The following is a 22,043-nucleotide window of genomic DNA, read 5'->3' on the forward strand; positions in this document are numbered from 1 at the left end:
CGATTTAAGAGCGGTGTCTGTCGACCAGCTGCTGGCATTGCCACCGCCGACGAGGCACGGACCTGCCTATCTGCGCCCGAAACAACTTTCGGCACGTCCGATCAAACGAAACACCACACAACCGAAGATCGGGTAATCGGGACTCTACTGCAAGTGTTATGAGCCTCGTATTACAACGATTTCAGTATGACACTAGCCGAAATTCCAGCACAAAGACAGTGAAGAAGTTTCGAACTAATTTACAATTGTATCTGTAATTCTGGGACAGTCCACACTTGTAATAAGAGATGGAGCATAGAATGTTTGTGCTAAATGAAGGAGAGAATTACAGGATGAGGGATGTTGGTTCTGGGGGCTGGGTGGTGAAGGACACCCGGTAGACAGGGGATGGGGGACAGTCTTTGTACCAAAGCCATGGTGGATAGGGGCACCCGTATCTGTGACGTATCATAAACTCCCCTTACCTCAGCCCCCAGCTCAGCGCCATCTCGTAACAAACCCCAAGTACACCACAGTGGGTGCGCGCCCCATCAGCAGTGATACAAGTTGGTGACACTTTCTGTCCCTCTGACAGGACACGGGGTCACGAATGGGAGAAGTCAACAAGTTGTTACTGTAACCGAGAATGAGCAATTCTACGGAATTCAACATTAACCAAATATATTTTCCAGATTTCGTATTAATAATCTTATCTTTAGGCAATCAAAATTATTTACTTCAGTTTCCAAGTGAGCCACTCCCTGTCTTCTACATAAAATCATATATAATATTACTTAAATATATGCACATGGAGAAATCTGTTAAAATTATAATTCATACTATTGTCATTTATGTGTTGGCATTTACACTTACTGTGACAAGAAGTACAGTTCGTCAACAAATTCCTTGGCATTACGAAAACCTATCCTGAACCAGTTATATATTTCAGTTCACATCCTTGAATCCCATTTCTCTCAAATCCCTTTGAGTGTTGTCCATCTTTTCACGCGCATTGCACTCTCGCAATAGGCTTCTTCGAGTGAAATCTCCCAAACAAAATTCTGAATGCACTTCCTATTTCCCAATGTGCTGCTCACGTTAAACCAGGACCAGATGGCTAACAGCAACTAAAGATGCATCTAATCTGATCTTTTCTCTGTGTCCTATTGCATAGAGTACCAGTGAACTACGAAAGTAAAGAGTTTTTATGTTTATTTTTTTAACGTGAGCCCGGGTAAGACGGCCAAATGAACATTTCTCTCCTGACAGCCAAACTACAAACCTGACGCTGTAATCCAACATTCAAGACTGTGGCACTAACAACAAAGCGACAAAGACAGCACAAAACAAATAAAGATATTATATTAAAGACGCCTGTATTTCGTGTACGTGATTTGCTCTGCCTGATAAATATCTTTCCGGGTCACTGATTTCAGAGGAGATAAAATACGTCATATTTCTCACAGAAAAAAAGTGAAAAAGGTACGACGTAAGAATGGATTGGATCTAATGCAAATCGCTGGCAGTTGTGCGTGTGGCGTCACTCGAAGTAACCGCTGCGCGAGAGGACAAGGCCTCCAGCCGTCTGGACACCATTACCGATTCTAAGCTGGAATTTAAGGCGAGAAATGGCACACGCCTCGCGCTCCTTCTCATTTCTTTAGGGGAAATTGCCATGGCAACACACGATGGAGTCTTTCATTAGCTGTTTCTCAGAAAACCCACTTTCCTTTCGACAAACACCTGAGAATAAAATGACACCAAGTCAATTTCAACTTCGCAACAAAGGAAATTTCCTGTTTGATCCTTGGCTAAGATGACTGTCATTAAATGAAACAACGAAATCAAACCCACAGACTGTATTGAAGGTAAACAACTCAAGGACCGCAGATCCATTCCAAACTCCGACATCAAATTCTGGAGCATGTTGGCAGACAGAACAATTTCTTGTTCTAATGGCCATGTAGTACTCACGGGAGAGATGAAGAATGATTTACAAGCTTCTTGTTGGAAACTCTGAAGGGAAGAGGGAAAAGACCACACGGAAAACAATGTAGATGGAAGGATAATATTAAAATAGATGTTGAGGGTGTGGACTGCATTCACTTCGCTCAGGGTAAGGACTGATGGTAGGCTCTTATAAACACAGAAGCACGGCATTTTGAACGTTCCGAACCGCTTTGAGGACGCTCATGTCTTCTTAGAAACTATAAAACAATTATTTAAAATTTACGTTGTTTCCACTACAATTATCACGAAAGAAACACAAATAAAAGTTTTAAATGTTAATGTTAAGTTGTAATAAGTTACTGCTTGCAATGTAAAAACGTACGTACTCCCTCCACTTTCTGATCAGTTGATGGCCACCTTCAATGGTTTTCAAATGCATTATGGGTATAAACCAAAATACACCAGACAGAACCTGACGTGAAAATATTTTATTCGATATTAATGAACGATTCAGAAAGAAACACGAAGCCGTCAAGAAACATCGCTCATACTAAAGACACAATCACTCTATCTCAACAAACAGTCGCCCCGGTCCAGAGTATGTGGCAGAGGAGTCATTATCAAACTGCGATGTCCTGTCTACAGGACAAAAAAAAATACACAAGCTGTTACAATCCGAAAGAGGAGATATACATCAGCAACATGACATCCACGTGTTGGCGTCACGTATTTTATCATTCGAAATCGGCACCCAACCACGTCCTCGTGTTATTTGTTATGGATTTTCCCCCCCTTTTTACACCTGCTTCGGATGTGTTTCCTTTTAATCCAACCTGTGTGTCACAGGAACACATATTTATCCGTATTTACTTCCCGTGGTTAGGAGGAGCTAGGGTTTGAAATGATGGGTGGCGCTCATGGTGGTCAGACAGAAGGCGGATTTGCTAGAATATCGTGATGTATGTTTCACAACGCGGCACCAAATAACGTCAAAAATCGCCAAATTAAGAAGGCGCTAAAACTGATAAAAAGAACTAGTGCATTCTCTTTACTGAGCTTAGGAACACATACGCGCTTAAGAATTTTACCCTTTACAGCACAGTGGCAACTATATGAACCATCTGATTTAACACTCAGTAACTGCGTATTTTGTCCAAAAAATGTATTTTTGGTTTCATATGTTTATCAGAAATAACAGTGATTATTTACTTAAACAACGTTAACCAAACTACTTTTGTCATGGAGAGTGTTGTGTTTCGTTTCGGGCAGGGCTGAATTTTTAAATATTATGTAGATGAACTTCGTGACTCAAAGGGTCAACTAATTCCGCTTACATGTTTAGTATTACAATTATAGGCTAAAATGAGTATAATACGCAACGCTGTAACTTGAAAACGTCTCTCAAAGATGACTTGCCGTTTCTATTATTGGTCAGGACAGGGTCCAGTGGCTGGACCTCGTGACCATGGTACTGACACTTGTGTTAAATAAAGGGCGAGGAATATCCTGACCATCTGGGCGACTACAAAAATTAACTTTCCAACAAAGCCTCAGTTCCATACAGTCACTTATTTAACGAAACAGAACAAGGGGAAGAAGATGGCTGTCTTCTGGGTCGTAGCACCGTGTAGTTTAGTATAAGTTCACTGTCCGCCCTGATGATGTACGGTGCAAGGACCTCCGAAACGTTGGTAAACTTCTACTAGACTACACGGCGCTACATCCCAGAAGACAGCCACCTTCCTTGTAAAATTTCTTATAACCTCTAGCTGTAAATTCAACAAGACACTACACAAATATAATTTTATTGACAAACAAAACCAGTACTGAAATACGTTACACAACTCAAAATGACACCGTAAAATCAATCAACAAATTGGAAAAAAAATTAACGTTGGGAAAAACAGTTGTGTCACACGCCCTTGCGCGTTTCTTCTACCGGCTATTCTCTCTCTCTCTCTCTCTCTCTCTCTCTCTCCCCCCCCCCCTCTATGTATCTTTCCTCACAATTCTGTCCTCCCTCGCACGTTCCATTCTCGAACCCCACTTCACCCTTATTATTATTTCCCGTCGCTCCCCCCCAGACAGAACCTTATCTGCCTTCTCCAACCGACCAAAATATATAATTTGCATTTTTCCCCTCCCGAAGCCAATGGCGCGCGTGAGATTAGGCTCCAGCAAGTAATGCAAGCAAATAGCTCTGAGCTATTTAAAGAGAAAATAATGTGGGCCAACTACTCTTTTCTGAGATTGGCTGATGATTTTTTAGTCTTCGTTATTAGTTAGATGGGTAGAGAATTACATTACTTAATCTCACTTCCCATATCTGAAAGCTACAATGACTTGAGCTTTAACTAGAAGTAATCACATTGAAAGCTCCAAGTTGTGTGGCGCTAAAAATGCGACCAACCAATTTTCTTTTCATTAATGGGTTTATCTTTCAAACACTCAACCCCGAGTTTCGTTGAAGTAATACAAAATGTCTAAACTTCTTCTGTAATAAACTAATGGATACTTAACCGTTATATCAAACTTCTGATTATGTTAAAGAGGTAATCTCAATACCAGGCTGTGTTTACAAATAATCAGAATAAGTAATATTATACAATGGCTGATATTGTCCTATAACACTTAGTAACTTGATCTTTGAAGCAGAAGTTCATTTAAATGGTATTTACAAATTAATTTCCCATCACAAATAAAACAAACCCCATCTCCATTCCAAAATATCGACTGGGAAACGCTGTTTAAGAAAATAATCGCTATTTATTCTAAAAACCATACGACACCCATACATACACCCAGGCGGCAAAGTAGGTAGTTACTGAATATTAAAGCAGATGGTACATATAATTACCACTGAGCTTTAAATGGTTCGACGAATTAAATGGTCATAATATCCAATAATGTCAAAAACTTTTAAAATTTAGAAATATTATGAGAAAACACAGTCCTGTTCTCTGATTAATAATTAAATAGTAGCCGGGATAGCTCAGTCAGTATAGTGACTAGCTACGGGCTGGACGACCGGGGTTCGATCCCCGACGGGGGCAGAGGATTTTTCCTCTAGCCTCTGCGTCCAGACCGGCTCTGGGGCCCACCCAGCCTCCTCTACAATGGGTACCGGGGTCCTTTCCCGGGGGTAAAGCCGGCCGGGGCGTGATGCTGACCACTCACCCCCATCTAGTGCCGAGGTCAAGGAAGAGAGGAGCTATACCTCCACTCACCCCAAACGCCTACATGGCGTATAGTGGGACAAACTTTACTTTACTTTTAGTATCCTGTCCTAATTCTCTCGTTGTATAAGGCGCTTCCTGTCTTAAGACGCGGGTCTCTGTCACTTTAACTGCGTCATCTTAATTTTCTCGTAATGGTGAAGACATAACGATGGACCGGCCCACAATACGATTCCCTGAAGTAAGTCAGGAATTATTCCAATTTGTTAAAGATCGACAGTTAATGACACAAACTTCGCTTCAGTCCGCATTACTTGTTCCGCCTCCATTGCTTCTTAAAGCAAAATTCAACTGCAATTTCTTAAATAGACGAATTCAAAAGAACTCAGGCAGACGAACTTACCTTTTGATCTGGGCGTTCTGGTAGCATGACCCCCACCTCCCTCGGAGTGCGCCGGTGGTGTGGGCTGGCGACCACCCCGGGGGGGCTCCTTGCTGTTGCTGCTGCAGCTGGAAGAACCAGTGTCACGGTCAGGAACTTCCTCTTTGATCAACTTCGGTTCCATCTACTGCTGCGAACATAGAACATACCTCTGCTGGAACGAACAATACTGTCGGCTGCTTGCAAGGAAAAACCTAGATAACAGGCCTACATACGGAATAGAGGTGAAAGGAAACATACTGAAAAACATAAACCCAACCATTTGAAGCCAAAGCTCATATAAATATTATTTAAAAATTCAGTTCTTAGATCTAAGAATACACAGCATCACTCCATTAAAAAATATGAAGATTAATTACTTTTAAGGAATGAAGACAAAGTCTATGTTTCTCCAAAACGTTGGTATCTACCTAAGAATCTACGCTGCGTCGAAACCCGGAACATCGCCCAATAATCGCTGTTTGCTCTGAGAATCGTAAGAAACCCTTAAATAAAATCTGTGGACAAAATGTGAGAACTGTTAAAGGAAGTGACATATGTAGTTACTACGAGGTTTTAAAGAACCAAGATGAGAAAACTAAAACATTTAACTACGCAATTCCAACTAAGGAGGTTATTATGTAGTGTCGAAATCACATTTAAAGGTGATCATTAAAGCTGAGGGTACCCTGATAATGGAAGCAGCAAGTACCTCTGAATGTCCTTAAACTTTTACCAGACTACATGGTGCAACGACTCAGAAAAAAAATACATCTTATTATCTGAAACTGTCTGTAATAGAACGAGATTAACATCTCAACAGGAAAGTATGTGGCATGTCTAACCATCACTGAGTTAATATAAGGTTAGAACCGTGTCCAGAAGTTTTGTCATTGGGGGATTCCACAGTCATTTGTGATACAGCAGAAGGGACAGGACACTCAGTCCCTAGTGTGAGGATATCCACCCTCTTCCAAATTCTTGCTATAAAAATTCCAATATAAGTTCCCTTCGCAACCACAGCTGGACTGTAGTGCAGACATCGATGATATGAGTATTGATATTGGACGGACGGACGGACAGGGGATGGGAAGGGGGGTAGTGGTCAAAAGGATGGGGGCAGAGGTCTGGGGGCGCCATATGGGGCCCAGCAAGGAGGTACTGCAAATGATAGGCAGGGTGGATACACACTACAGTCGATGGTTGGAAACCATCACTGAGAGACATTCTAAGGAGGTCTTTCGGTAATTGAAATCACGGCATATGACGGAGAGACCAGCTGCAGAATACAGGTTATGTCAAAACATAGGTTGCAGACAAATTTCTGCAACCATTGTTAACAAGCACCACGAGTTAAGAATATATAGATCTAACGGTCCCATCACAAGCTTCTAAATCTCACTTTCCTTTAATTTTACCACTTTAAGAATTATTTCACACGGTAGCTCCCGCGATTCGAATCCGCGACGTTACGGGTTTAAATCTCCACCGGGAGACAGATTATTTTAGCGGGATCTCCATTATTTTCCTTTATCCCTCCGTATAAATACTTGGACAGTGCTTTAAACAGGCCTTGACAATTTTCTTTCATATCCTTTCGAATTCGTCATTCATAATTACCCTGCTATTCGAAAGAATATGACGTATGTGCTGGAGAAAAGGTCATTAAATTACCCAACGATCAATTAACCTCAAAGATGCAAAGCAGAAATATTTGTCGTGAAGGTATATTCTTTCGAGCTAATACATAAATGAACCACGTGAATGTAATTGTCAAACGTCGTCTCGTAACAGCTAACTCCATGGCGCAGAGTCCTTTAAAAAGCTTACAGTCGTTTACCTAGTAGAGAAATCCCAAGCCTTTTATGGAATCCGAATGTTCATTACAGTGTTTACAACAGTCAATCATCATTCCCTATCCTGAGCGAGATTTAATTCAATCCACAGCCTCTCAATATGTTTCCTTAAAATGTTTTCATATAAACTTCTTTTCTATACATATTTACTCTGAGCGGTCTCTAGCTTCCAGGCTTCCCAACCAAAATTTTATACGCAATTCTCATCTCTCTTAAGGAGACTGAAATACTTCTAACTGTTCGAAACATATCCCGTAACTTTGGTCGCAACACATGTTGTACCAACTCCACGACGTAAATCACAAAATTATTACGTTTCACAATCCAATAGATGTCACCACGGTATAGGCATTATCTTTAATGTCAAGTTAAGTAAAAACCTGCAACATTATCCTTAACTCTCGCCCCTCGTCCCAACTTACCGTCGAAGAGAACGGGCTATAAAATAATATTAAGGCCTCCAAAATTGAAAATCCTTTGGGTTGGCGAAGGGAAGAACGCTTCAGTAGAAATTAACCGTGTAAGCTGCGAACAAATGAGCCATGAATATCGTTACTAAGCTGTTGGTCACCTCATTTGCATACCATAATGCTGGAGAAACGTCGTTTACATAAGAGCCCCGGGGAGGAGTCAGACAGTTACGTGTTCCCATGAAAAAGAGAGCTCATCGTTGCATGTTTTTCCCCTTCGTGGCGACGTAATTGTAAGGATGAGATTTAGACGCTATTTACTACAACACTAACTCGCAAAAAAAAAAAAAAAAAGCTTAGTCCCCAGAGGTATAAACTTGAAGCAGAAACCGTGTTGAAATTGGGAACCGAACCAGTCCCTGCAGCTTATGCAACAGAACAAGCACCGCGTTTCATTGTTCTTTTACATTTTCCTACCTCAAAGAGAGCAGTCATCTATGTGGTATCACAATGAAATGGTTAACCCAATACGAAATGGATAAACTGATTTGGGAATTTTTGGTTTATTAGCGACAGCACCCAATCTTCATCTGGGATTTTCTTAAAGGAAGTGAATTTAAATATTAAAAGAGTTAAAGTTAATTTTCACGAGCGAAGGAAAACGCCAACTCGCCTATCTGATAATGCACGTGTCGATTTGTCATATGGGTGCTGGAGATGGTGGGAAAGGCAATTTGGTGTTTTTTCCTGGATAGAACGTGGTGGTTCAGAATGTTTCAATTAAAGTCATGATTTGACATCCAAACTGGGTGGATGTAGGACTCCACTACCGTCTTCACGAAGACTTCCCGGCAACTGCTGAGTATAATTACTTAAAGGTAAGCCTTGGAATGTTTGAGAATGTTTAGAAACAACTAAGACGGGATTTACAAAATTGAGTTAGGCAAATTACGAATGTAAAGAATGTGTACAAGATCACGAATATTCAGAGCGTCTTTAAAATAACACAACAAATTACCCCCCCCCCCCCCCCAAATTCGTGAGACTTACAGAACTTTTCCAATACAAAACACAATAACATTTTTGCTTTTAAAACGCTGATAAGGGAAATATATCAAGATTCTGTCGCCTGGAATGTTGTGTAATGAAACCATTAAACCATAAAATTATTTAATGTACGTTCATATATTCTAGTCGCGTATACAGCTGAAAAGTTTGCTGTAACATAAGTCTGTAAATTGTAATTTTTTTCTTTCTATCCATTTCTGTGGTGGGTCGAAAAAAGGAAAACAGAATAGAGAACAGGGTAATTACAGAAATTCATGTAATTTGAAGCTTATGAAACTATGTAATTTAACAAACTGCTAATAAAACCACAAGTAGGCATGTACCCATAATTCTTTGCGTCATGATTAATGTTGGTCATCCGTCTGATATATACTTAGTGTTTCCTCTTGCTACTTCGCAGATCTATCGCCTGATACATTTATTTTTACATTTTTCATGTTTGTTCCACTGTCCTGTACCTGACCATTATAAATCCGTCAGTGTCAACAAACCAGTTTCCTAGATTCAACTTAACCTAGACTATGTTTTAATCTCTACAATTACGGGCAAACGAATTACACTGGGTTTTACAAGTTTCTTTTGCATCTACTTGTAGAACGTGTTACATATGTCGCAGGCTACGTATTATGTTATGTTCGCTGACTTCAGTGACCCATGATGCTTAGTTTTCATACTTCAGACTCTTCAGAATTTTGTCAATAATGTTTCTCCAATCTGGGAAACCCATAAAGCATAAATTATAATTTTATTATTAACCTTCATGGTTTAGCTCATTTAGCCTGCTCCCACTCTCCATATGTTACTTTTAAGACTCAAATATAAAAAGTTGAAAGTATACATATTAATATTATTATATTCCTAATTAGATTCCTATGACCATTATCATTATAAATACGAATAACGTGGAATACTTCGCCCATTATATCTGTCCTATTAAAATTATAATTCGCTTTTAAGACGTAAGATATTGTATAGTACAAAGCAGAGTAGTTATTGAGAAGTTTATGGTGGCTCACATGCTCAAGAAATTCTCCTCTTTTTATGGAACCCAAAGCTTCATTGCCGGCTTCATGAGACTCCATAAGTGACCTCTAGTCTTATCCAGTTAAATCAAGTCTAAACCCTGGAACCCTATGTTTTAGATCCGTTTAAATATTATACCCTATCTTCTCACAAACTTGTATATCAGCACCACATAATTCCGATATCAGACAGAATTTCTGATGTTGGAGCTTTCGTGTGTCCATGAGAAATTATGTTTTCTGTCCTCAATGACCCTTAAGAATTACTGATCTGCTAAGTGAATGTGTGTGTGGGTTTGTATGTATGTTCGAAAATTAATTCATTCAAAATTTATTCAGCCGATGATTGTGTGCGTATGTTTCCGAGGTAACGTATAACACCTGCTAAAATTCACAGGACGCTGACACAATCAATTAAAAATTCTGGATTGGCGAAACATGCGTGCAGTTCCATTAGCACGTACTATTTGCAGGAACCGAGTAATAAAATAAACTGAGGATTGCAATTCGAAGTTCAAAGTTGTTTAATGCATCATGAACGTGCAGCAGCCTGTTTGTCCCTGTTCGCATATGTAAAACAAACAGCCATGCCTACAAGATAAGCTTGGTGTAAAATAGGTTATTGTTCCGTACAGCGATGCTACCTAGAATTATATAAAATAGCCACGATTAAATAAAACCAAGTCTGGAGGCTATTAAAAGAAAACATTGTTAATCATCTCTAACATGGAATTATAGAATAGGATTAACGATTTATGAACCGGAGATATGATATTTCTTTTGCAGTTCTCATTGGTGTAATCAAGGGAATACGAAGGATTCTCTGAAACTTCAACGAAAATACTGATAAAAACAGTTGGAATGTCAGCTAAAGACCTGTCCATAACTACGGCTAAATCTACATTAAAATAAAGAAAGCAGTGGGAAATGAACAATTTTTAACACGAAACGATATTATATACTTCTACGAACAAAATATTAAACAAGACTTGGGCTTGTCAACTTAAATTACGAAAGTATTGGTATTCGTTAATTTAGAGACTTTTGTGAACCGCGTAATCGTATAGTATCGAAGGCCGATGTTGACAGTGATGAAATGGAAACTGTAATAAAGCTGTCGGGGCCTATTTAAAAGAAATGCCTTCGAACTATCACTGAAGAACTAAAGAAAGTAAAATAAATAAATATATATATATAATATTATACACACACATAAACATGTGCCAGCTTTCTTGCCTGTCTGTATAAAACCTGGAGCCTACGACATTCGCCTTCCATATATTAATATTAACACGCCAATGTATGTCTAATGCTGACTACCAACAATTTGTTCGCACATAACACGAACAAAGCTGCTACTCGAGCTAGCGTACAGAAAGGGACTAGCTGACTGGTTCATGAGGGCACGTGACAATAGATGCGCAGAAGGGTCCGAAACTCGGCCGCCATCGTCCGTGTCGCGGATTGTAGTAGGCCCTACGATAAAAACGTCACCATAATTCTACTGCGGCTTTCGCTTTCTCTCCGTTGCCTTCATGTGCAAGTGGTACAAGTGAGGGGGTAAGGGTGTGTGCTGGTCTCATATTGATAAAGTTCTCCCAAAAGTTTACCTCTTTGGCGGAACACAATAATATACGAGTCAATGTACGTGTCTCAAAGGGGGAAAAACTACCCCTTCAGTCTATATTGAAGACTGTTCATAGGAAATTCTCGTTACACAGAGAATAAGGTCAACATGCAGAACTCTCAATCGGGAGGTATCCGATTCGACAGTCAGTAGAGGACTGCAATGATTAAACTCCTGATTTTACTCAGTCCCCCAGGAAAATCTATATATACAAAAACAACTCTTGATTGGTTGGCTGCCTAGTCGGTAATCAGCTGCTGTTAAGGGATTTTTGGCCTTAAGTGAATATACTTGTAAATGTGTTTTGTTATAACCGTCGTCATGGTAATGTTATAAAGAGGTTATCAATAAACACCAAACGACGCTGCAGAATAGTTAATATTCAAGCTTCGAATTTGTTATATTCTGGGTTCAAAACTGGGTTCAGAGACTTGCAATTGCGAATGACTAAAATATTTTTGTTGTATTATTCGGTTCATCCAGGAAATTTCTGCGGCAGTATATTCAAATAAGTCGCCACCGTCTGTGTCTATATTCTTTCCAATTCATCATTCATAATCGTTTTACCGTTTGAAGGTCTATACAGGCTGGTCCAATAAATAAACATATCCAACGAACAAAATAAATACATTTTAATAAACTATTATATACGTCAGCATTGGCACTTAATACAATAGCGAATCTGGCCTAGGTGTTCAAAATGGCCACCACTAAACAGCATTAAATAATTGATATTTGTAATGGTGATGAGTTGTGTTTAGTTTGAGGTTAGAAAGTAATTTTTAAATATTATTTAGAGTAGTTAAAAATCTCTAGTCGCACATTTAATGAGACGTCGGACTGTGTTACATTTCTTTAACAATTAGCTGGCTGTCGGTAAAAAATAAGACATTGAATTCGGTGTCATTTGCATAGTTATTAGATGGTTAAATATGTGGCCGGGTTGGGTTTGCTTTGTGTTGCTTATCTGGCAGACAAATGGGCTTATACCTCATGTCTCTAACAGGTCCGTGACATAGAATTTCTAAGTCGATAGTAAACAGAAGGTGTTCTTGGAATCAATACAACTGTAAACACGAATGACAGTGTAATGTGCACCCGGTAAATGACGTGTTCAAGAAACGATGTCAATATGAAGTGTTGTATGCTTGCTACAATATGCTCAGTCCCCCTTACCAGCACAGGATGCATTTCGAGGCACACGAAAGCGACACAGTTTTGAAAAGGTGCAGGCAAACCAATGCTGACATAACCATCCTCACGCTGTACAATGTTACTTTGGCTGTCATCTGGCGACTAATTAGATTTTAAGAATGAAACTGTTTGCGGAACTTAAGCATATTCTACATCGATTTTGAATTTGGTTTCATCAACGACTTTGAGCGGCCAATAGGAACACAAATTAGATCTTGGGATGGAATAATATTAAAGTATACGACATAAAATAGGTTCTGTAATATCATTTTTTCAGGTCACTTGGAAGACAAGCTAAAACATGGGGGGATATATATATACTAAAACAGATCTCAAATTCATAAATTGCGAAGATGCGAACTGCATTCAACTCCCTTAGTACGAAGTCCAAATGCTGGACTTCGATATTCGACATTAATCTTCAAACTCCATCAGCAGAGACTTAATCATATTGATTAAGTACAGTTCACTTAGTTAGCTCTAAGAGTGTCATGACAAGACATGAATCCGGCTTACTTCAAATTTTGGGCTGGTGGGGGTAATAAATTAACGTAAATGTAGACCTGTATGTAGACTCCGACGTTTCGGAGAAACATGCCGTCTTCATCATCAGGGCTAAATTATGTAAAGATGAAGACAGTAGTTTTCACCAAAACGTTGATAACCACGTACTGGTCCACACGGAATCACAACCCAGAAGATCAACATCGACACCCTCATCCCGGTGACAATCTCAAAAAGTCACACAATTCTTTTTTCGTACATTTTAATCTACGAGGTGCGATCAGAAAGTTTCAAGACTGTGTCAATAGACGGCGAACCGGATGTAGTACGAGCTTCTGCCGCTAAGGGGTTGGGCCTACATTCATAGTGAATCAGTGTGCCAGCCGGCATCATCGAATTAGCATTTGTTTCTTAGTTACGGGCGTTTTGGTAGTGCATTACACCGACCCTCCTGCGATTTCGGAATGGCGTGTGCATCAAATTTTGCCAAAGACTCGCCAAAACGGCTACGGAAACCTATGAAATGCTAAAGCAAGCATTTGGGGAGTCCGCAATGGGTCGTGCACAAACTTTTGTGTGGCATTCACGTTTTAAAAATGGCCGAACCTCTGTCGATGATGACGAGCGTTCTGGACGACCATCTTCGAGCACAACGCCTGAAAATGTTACGAAGATTCGGCAGGCCATTCACGAAGATCGACGTCGTACCCTCAACGACTTGTGCGACATTGTTGGGATAGGCTATGGGACCTGTCAGCTGATTCTAAAGGAAGAACTCCACATGTGACGCATCATGACAACGCGCCAGAGCACACCGCCCTCAAAGTTCGGCAGTTTTTGGCCTCAAACACCATGGCCGTCATCCCGCACCCTCCTTATTCGCCGGATTTAGCTCCGTGTGACTTCTTCCTCTTCCCAAAGATGAAAATTCAGCTAAAGGGAAGGAGATTTGAGACGATAGAAGAGATTCAGGCAGAATCGCAGATGGTGCTTGACAGGCTGACAAAGAAAGATTTCCAGGGATGCTTCCAGGCTTGGCAGCGGCGCTGGGATCGTTGTGTTCACTCCCAGGGGAACTACTTCGAGGGTGATGGATGAATTTAATACCTGAGATAAGTGTACGGGTTTTTATAGGCGCAGTCTTGAAACTTTCTGATCGCACCTCGTATACGTGTTCATAATGAGACGGGGGAGATACACGATTCTGAACAGAATTGTAGTAAGTATTATTACATATTTCTGTCTTAACGGATTAAGCTCTTTAAAATCAGCAAATGTCTGAGCACAGACAACGGGGAGTTCAATCAGACGCCTTTTTTGCGTCGCTCCCCGGCCCGATAGTTTACGAAGTACACGAGACACGCCATGTTCCATAGGTCCAGCTGCAAACACACAGAATAAATACAGGTGGGACCACTTGTTTTGTTGGTCACCTCCCACACTCACCGGGTAAATAATGCAAGTTGTTTACAAAAATTCCCACAGCTACCATTTATAATTCATATACAGACAGTACACAGGAGTCCACCCTACATCCCGCGGGTGAAACCTAATATGGAGTTCCACAAATGAAAACTTGCTGCTACAATTCGTAGTATCCAATCTATATATCTGCTGTTTCTATATAGCCTGTAAATAACGAAAAAAAAAAAATAGCATGACCGGCCCATACCCTCCATTTCTCGCTCGTACTTGAAACATGACGCCATTGTTCCAGATCACTTCGATCCCAAACTGGTTTCATTTGAGAATGAACTTAGTGGTAGTACCCTGATTGACGGTACTATCCCAGCACTTTCCTAGAGGCACTGAGTAAAACCACATAACAACCTAAACGTCAAGATAGCCGGATTTCTCGGGCCGAGATTTTAAACCGGGAACTCCCGAACACGAAGCAGGAGGTCTGACCACTCAACTACGACTTTCGGTTTGAAGTAGATGAATCGAATCCACGTCGTCATACACTATGACGACAGTGACGACAGCCCTGTGTAATTCCTCAAGAGACATCTTCACAGATGATAAAATGGCCTAAGCATGAAGACAGCCACTAGCGTGAATCAATGCGTGAGTTTAAATTTATAGAATTCTACTAAACTAAAACAAATCACGAAAATATACATATTCCAGGCATACGATACCTCGTACTAACGATAATATGTTCGATATAAATGTTTAAAATGACCAGTGGCTATATAGTACGCCCATTGCTGCGTGTCTGGTGACGAATAATAACAGAACATGTCAATTAGAAGCAATTATCAAGACTGCCAACGAACGGAGCATGGCCGCCTACAGCGCGCAAGCTGCCGGCGAGCGCTTCGGAGCACTGGAACTGACAAACTCGGTAAAATCTCGTTCTTTTGACGCGAGGTTCACAAAGGACGTTGCGATAAATACAAACACAGTTATAGATACTTCAATGTGAACTAAATATAAATTCGAAAATTTCTGTCTTCTGGGTTGTTGCGCTGAATCGAACTGATGACGGAGGCAGTATGACCTCTGAAACGTTGGTTAACATCGACCAGACTACACAGTGCAACAACCCAGAAGACAGAAATCTTCATACTAATCGCCCTGATGATGGAGGCAGTATGACCTCTGAAACGTTGGTAAACATCGACCAGACTACACAGTGCAACAACCCAGAAGACAGAAATCTTCATACTAATCGCCCTGATGATGGAGGCAGTATGACCTCTGAAACGTTGGTAAACATCGACCAGACTACACCGCGCAACAACCCAGAAGACAGAGATCCTCATACTCACCGCTGTGAAAATCTCAAATCACACAAATATAAATTCGCCCAATATCATCGAAATTTGGTGATCAGTTATGAAGATGCAGCATGCATACGGAAGAAAATGACCAAGTCAGTCTGTATGCGTCCATCTCACGTATTTAGAGCACGGGTTCTCACCCTCTTTCGCTGGCGTAACACTAATTTTAATTTAACACATTAAATGTACCACTAACCAAATGCGTTCTGGTAAAACTTATTTATGTTAACATTATCTTTTGATTTTCTTACTAAGTTCGCGCACCACTCAACATTGGCTCGCGTACGATACGTTGACAAACGCTGAACCGTAGGTTGAGAAACGCTGATTTAGAGTGCAGAAAACGTGAACACGCATTAGCGTTTGAGTTATTTACGAACACGCTTGGAGAACTGGACAACGAAACCATATCATGGAAAATGATATGGATCTATTTGTTCTAGGCTGGGGTTGATTTTAGTACATAAAATTCATTACATGGGTAGGCATTCATGTAACTGTAATTCTGTAGTATTCGTCACCGGCTCAGAATAGAATTCGTAAGTCTGCTTTGGACTCTGAACGTAATTGAATGCCGCCTGGTAGTTTCCCACCAACTGAATAAGAAACCCTGGCTTTTAATATCGATCAAACGCACTGTATTCATATAGAAATTCTATTTCACATACTACCGCGTCAACCAACCTACATTCAAGGATTTAAAATCGTATTGGCGACGGGTGTCAATTAAAAAGTGTCGAGAAGGATTATTTCACAGAGATTAACAAGACAAATGGCAACTACAAGTTTCACCGCAGATCACACGCTTCTGTTGATCACTTCTAATTTATAGCTGAGGTCAGCAAACATATTTCAGTTAGCTAACTGCGTTCCCCATTACATGAAAGTGCTATGGCCTGGCTAAGGATAATGCCTTTAGTATCACGCATTTTTAAAAAAGAAATAATGTGTCACCTAATGCAATGCGTAATAAAATTTTCCTACAACATTTAAAGAACAGTTACATATGCATTCAACAGAAATTTATTACTGTAGCAACATAAAAGACTAGTTTCAATAAACATTTATATTATAGTAAAATTCCTTACAGAACGACACGATTAAATACTCCTGGATGAGAAAACTGTAATTATATTAATTAAAATACGATAATTTATTTTATCTATTGGTTAAAAAGCTTCACTAATTGTCAACAAAACCTGATAACGATGGTTAAAACATATGTTCTACTGTTCAGTCTGAGACTGGGTGTTTAATATAAAAGTAAGGAAATAAATGAAAACTTCTTCCTTTCCAAGGTTTGGCTACTGATTTCCCCCGCTCCGAATCAAAGACTTGGATCTATTGATCAATCGATCTCTTTTTAGGTATTCGAAGATCTCTTATTCCCTCTGGTTTACATTCCATATCATCTTTGGGGGGGGGGGGGGCGTTCTTGGGGCATTCTTTCTTCATGTTCTTTCCATTTTTGACTGTAATTTTCGATTTCTATAGTTATATTTTCTACTTTCAGTTGTTGCCGAATATCACCATTCCCAATGTGGTCTCTTCATGTTACTCCAACTTAATTACGTAGGAATCTCATCTGTACAGCTTCTATTCTTCTTTCATAAATGAAAACACTTTCTAAAGCTTTTGTTTTAAAAAACTTATTTAAAAACGTCCAGTGATACAATCTTCACTTCAACGGCATGTCATTCGAACTAACAGAACAGGTATCCTCCTCCATTATTGTCAAAACACTTCAATAATTTCCGTTTCTTGTATCAAGTACAAGATCCACACTGAGTAGGCCTATTTCAATATGTAACATGGCTGCTGAACATTACGCACTGCAGTGTAATCTTTAAAAAAATATAAAAATAATGGCACATACAAATACGTAAAACATAGACGTTTCGCTAAAATTTCACAATAACAATAAAACAAAAGAAACCTTTGAATTTGTGGACCACTACATCTGTACTAAACTCGCAACGCGTGGTTGCCTTTGTATGTGTGTCTACGCGTCATTTTTATCAGAGAAATTCATCAACATTTCTTTTCAAAGGCAAAAAAAGATGTCCCACACATTCCACTTACGTAATCAGTTTATCAAACTCACTCCAGCTGAAAGTGAATAGGCAGGTAGCCCGAAACGTTTATTTATAAGTAACAGAGAATAAGAGAAGAAATGATGAGGAGGTGAAAAGGAGGACAGAAAGAGATGATGATGATGAAATCAGGCCAAATGTACAATCTGAACGTCAATAGCACGTCGCTACTAGCTCATGCGAAGTCGTCACGACTGTAATAATTACACCTTTTACAACACAATCAGTTTGCATGTGACTTACACAAGAACCAACTTGCTCCTAGGAGAACAATTTTGTGCTGTTATAAATCACTTTGCAATTGACGTAGAAAAGGATTTCTTCTATCTGCAATCGCACCCGACCAAATTACGTCGGCTTAGCAATTAAATACTTCAGCAATTTTGATCACTAATTACTTTGATTTGAGAGTAGTCTGAAAAGAAGTATAGCTATTAGATTTGCCACACCTGCTACAACAGTAGCGCGGCAGGTGTCGGGCGCCGGAACTAATAAATACATCTATCTCCCCCCCCCCCCCGGCGCCACCACAACACGTGCTATGGTTGGGGAAATATGTTCAAATTACTAACCATTTCAATAATACCTGCTGAGGAGGAAACAAGCAGGCATATACTACACGCAATGCATCTGTACAGACTAAATCAAGTTATAATACAGAATGGATGGCGAAATTTAGACTCCTTAATCACTCTGTTGTGCGTTCTGAATAGGTTTCTATGTTGATAGAAACTTAGTCTGTAAGGCAGTGACCTGATTTTCGCAACAATGTCAGAACGGTTGCACAAAGAGAGTATTTATGGGTTTCGAATGATTCTCAGACTAACGAACGATTATGTACCTAAACGGCATAAATTAATTCTGATAATAGAGTCGCACAAGCTAAATTTTTAAATACAGATTAAGCCACAATTAGGTCCTGATTTAAAAGCAATTGTAACTCTGAAATGAAGTTTTGTCAAGGGCCTTGTATCATATCCACAGCTTTATTTATTTCATAAATTATTTAAATCGAGACCTAACTGTGACTAACTCTGATATTTTTCAGACGAATTTCGCTCCTGAAAGGTTGGACCACTTACATCTTCATTGTCTGTTGTATTTTTTCTGCATCTTTGACGATGATGACGTCGTGTTGTGGCGGTCTGGTTGCCCACGTTCCAGCGAATCTGGCTGTCTTCATCTTCAAGGCAAAGTGACCAACTGGCCTGCTGCCAACACGCATAGTTTCTGGCCACGAAGAAGTGGGAAATTTATCTTTTTCTGTGTTAGACGTGTGGCCAAAACACTGCGAATGCCTGAAATCTTCAGACGGCTTTTTTTTTCGAAAACGCTTAGTCTGATTCCAATACTTTCATCCAGTTTGTCAATTTAATAATATCACTCCGTCAACATGTCTTGCGAACTTAATTTCGGATATTTTAATCGAATTTTTATAGACTGCCCATTTCACGGCCAAAGCACGTCGACGGAGATCGCCATTTTTAGGCTCGTTCGAGGGTTAGTTGTGCGTCGATTCGTTTCGTCACGTCTTCCCGACCGTTTGTAAAAACTCGAAAACCGATGGGCATATTGCCATTACATCTGACACTGTAATTTTTTTCTAAAATTACCAGAAACTTTCAGTATTTCGTCAAAATCGGACAACTGGCATTTCACATAAAAGAAACTCATTAGTTCCAGCTCACATAAGAGTCTTGAAATCGCATGGAGGATTCCCCAGCGAGAAACGACCCCACAAAACCAAACTTAAACCCTAGCGATGACGTCATCACTTAGCAGAAAAGACGTCAGACACCCCCATCGAAGGAATTACCACGGCAGTCGGACAACAGTCAGCCAGGTAAAAATGTTATCCTCTATAAATGAGTAAAAACCAACAAAAATTAATATTACGGTAAATAATTCTTTATATTTAAAATATAAGCGAAGTAGGACCAGTCATTTACAGAAGCCGTCAACAAACAGTGTGATCCAAGATCACACCAAAGTCGTACAACGTTGCAACGAAAAGCAGAGCCCAAGTGAGTAAGAACAACTCAGAACTCGCAGCTTAGCAATGGTGGCTCAGAGCCGAGCGGTAAAGAAGGCGAAGTCCTTCGGTGGCCTTGGAACATGCAATTTGGTGACAGCTACTATAAAAGTTTCTGCCTAAGAAAGGACTATTTATCAGCCACACAGACATCACGGTATTCCGATATGTATACTGGGCATGTCCAAAATACAAATTTCACTTTATTTGAAGCATATCACTGGACGTAGTCTGGATGTGCAGCGGAGGGGAAATAACTTGATTCAACGTTTCAAAAAACGATTCTGTACCATATGGGTTTAGTTTTCAACCAACACACGTATCCGGTGGTATCATCCACATTCCCGTGTGTGTAGCAGTACGACACCGTCATATGTTATTAGTATTTTCTATACTATATTACCAGACAGGCTGCAACATGGGTCACTCAGGACGGCTGACATTTTAATCTGTTGAACGTGACGTGGAAAATGAATACGAAAGAACTTTATGATCATCTGTTATGGTTTCAACATATACTATACGAGTTAAACACAAATACCATAAATATTATAACGTTGGAATTCTTTTACTTATATCAGCCATTTAAAAATTTAATTAATACAAATAATATTTATATCCCCACTTCAAAGAAGACAATACGTCGCCATTAAAATATCAGTCGGTTAATGCTGTTTAAGTAATCGCTGTTTATTCTGAGAATCGTATGGAACCATTAAATATATTATGTACGCAAAATGCAGGACCAATGGACATTAAAGAAGGTGAATCATGTAGCTACCAATGTGATTCAAGGGGTTGTGGTTCTAAAATATTTTCGTAATACGACATATCTAGATGAAAGCCACTGTCTATATTTTCTAAAATACTCTTCTAAGTTTACACCAAGAATGACGAGCTAAATAGTGGTTCACGTAGCTGATATTATCATGACTAATGATATTACTTTAACTTTATTAAAAGTGAACAGGCATTGGCAAATATTTGACAGCACTGAAGTGATGGGGGATTTAAACAACATCAACCTTAGTACGATTTGAGGTTCTCATGGTGGTGAGTCCAAAGATGGCTATTTTCTGGGTTGTAGTGCCGTGTAGTCTTGTTTCAGAGGTCCTTGCTGCTTTCATCGTCAGTCCTGACGGCGCTATAACTCAGAAGACAGGAATCAACACAAACCTTACTTTACTTTCAGGTACTTCGACTGAACTCTTCCGAGCGACAACACTGTAATACGATTTTCGGGACTGAAGAGGAAAGAGGCTTCAATAGACCTAATCGATGCTGTTGACGACAACAACGCCGATGCTGATGACATGGTTTGATGAATGGTTTGTCGGGAATGTCTAGTTTGGGTGAGTGCCCATCGTTAACAAGTAGTTTCCGTTTTAGAAACACGCTGTAATTATAAAAGAAACGTCAACGAGTCTATAATAACTGCAGATGTATATCTGCTAGTGACTGCCCGTCTGTTATTAAAGGAAGACTTTACTCCTGCAACCCCTTCCCGTCAAATCCGGCTCTGTGTTTAGCCCAAGACGAGCAGGCGTTCAAGCATGCAACCCGCATGTAATGTCAGCTATAAGACGATATTAACCAGCAGTCCGGTCGGTGTATGTAGGCAGGTCCGAACCAGACACAACCTTCCATCCTGCTCGTCTTCCCTTTTCTTTCAAAAAAAAAAAAAAAGCCTTGCTCCAGCATCCCCCATTGAAGTAACGCCGCGATGCTATAGCGGTTCGAAACCAGTGGCGATCCATGTCATGTAAATACTTGGCTGAAAGTTTTTGGCGGGAAATTAAACATCCTGGTATCTCAAGAAAGACTGTTCAGTAAACGCAGTGATAATTTTATATAAAATGCAATTCATACCTTAACCCTTTAAAATCCAATATTACCTATACTTTACAATTGCTTCAACTACTTCA

General features: G+C 39.9%; 1 protein-coding gene across 3 annotated transcripts in view; it reads right to left on the bottom strand.

The window, feature by feature from the left end:
• The window catches only part of nvy (CBFA2/RUNX1 partner transcriptional co-repressor nervy), a 159,884-nt gene that overhangs the window by 97,621 nt on the left and 40,220 nt on the right, over positions 1-22,043 (bottom strand). For 2 of the 3 annotated variants that reach the window (XM_022066146.2, XM_087342878.1), the window contains one exon: positions 5,509-5,674. In XM_022066146.2, the coding sequence (XP_021921838.1) occupies positions 5,509-5,671 (163 nt within the window). In that variant the 5' untranslated portion in view covers positions 5,672-5,674. Of the gene's footprint in view, positions 1-5,508; positions 5,678-22,043 lie in introns of all 3 variants that reach the window. The other variant, XM_022066145.2, reaches the window with a different exon arrangement.

This window comes from Zootermopsis nevadensis, unplaced genomic scaffold, assembly GCF_977971745.1.
Source record: "Zootermopsis nevadensis isolate Lab colony 2312 unplaced genomic scaffold, Znev_1.0 Znev_ptg000004l, whole genome shotgun sequence".
In the NCBI taxonomy this organism is placed as follows: Eukaryota; Metazoa; Arthropoda; class Insecta; order Blattodea; family Termopsidae; genus Zootermopsis; species Zootermopsis nevadensis.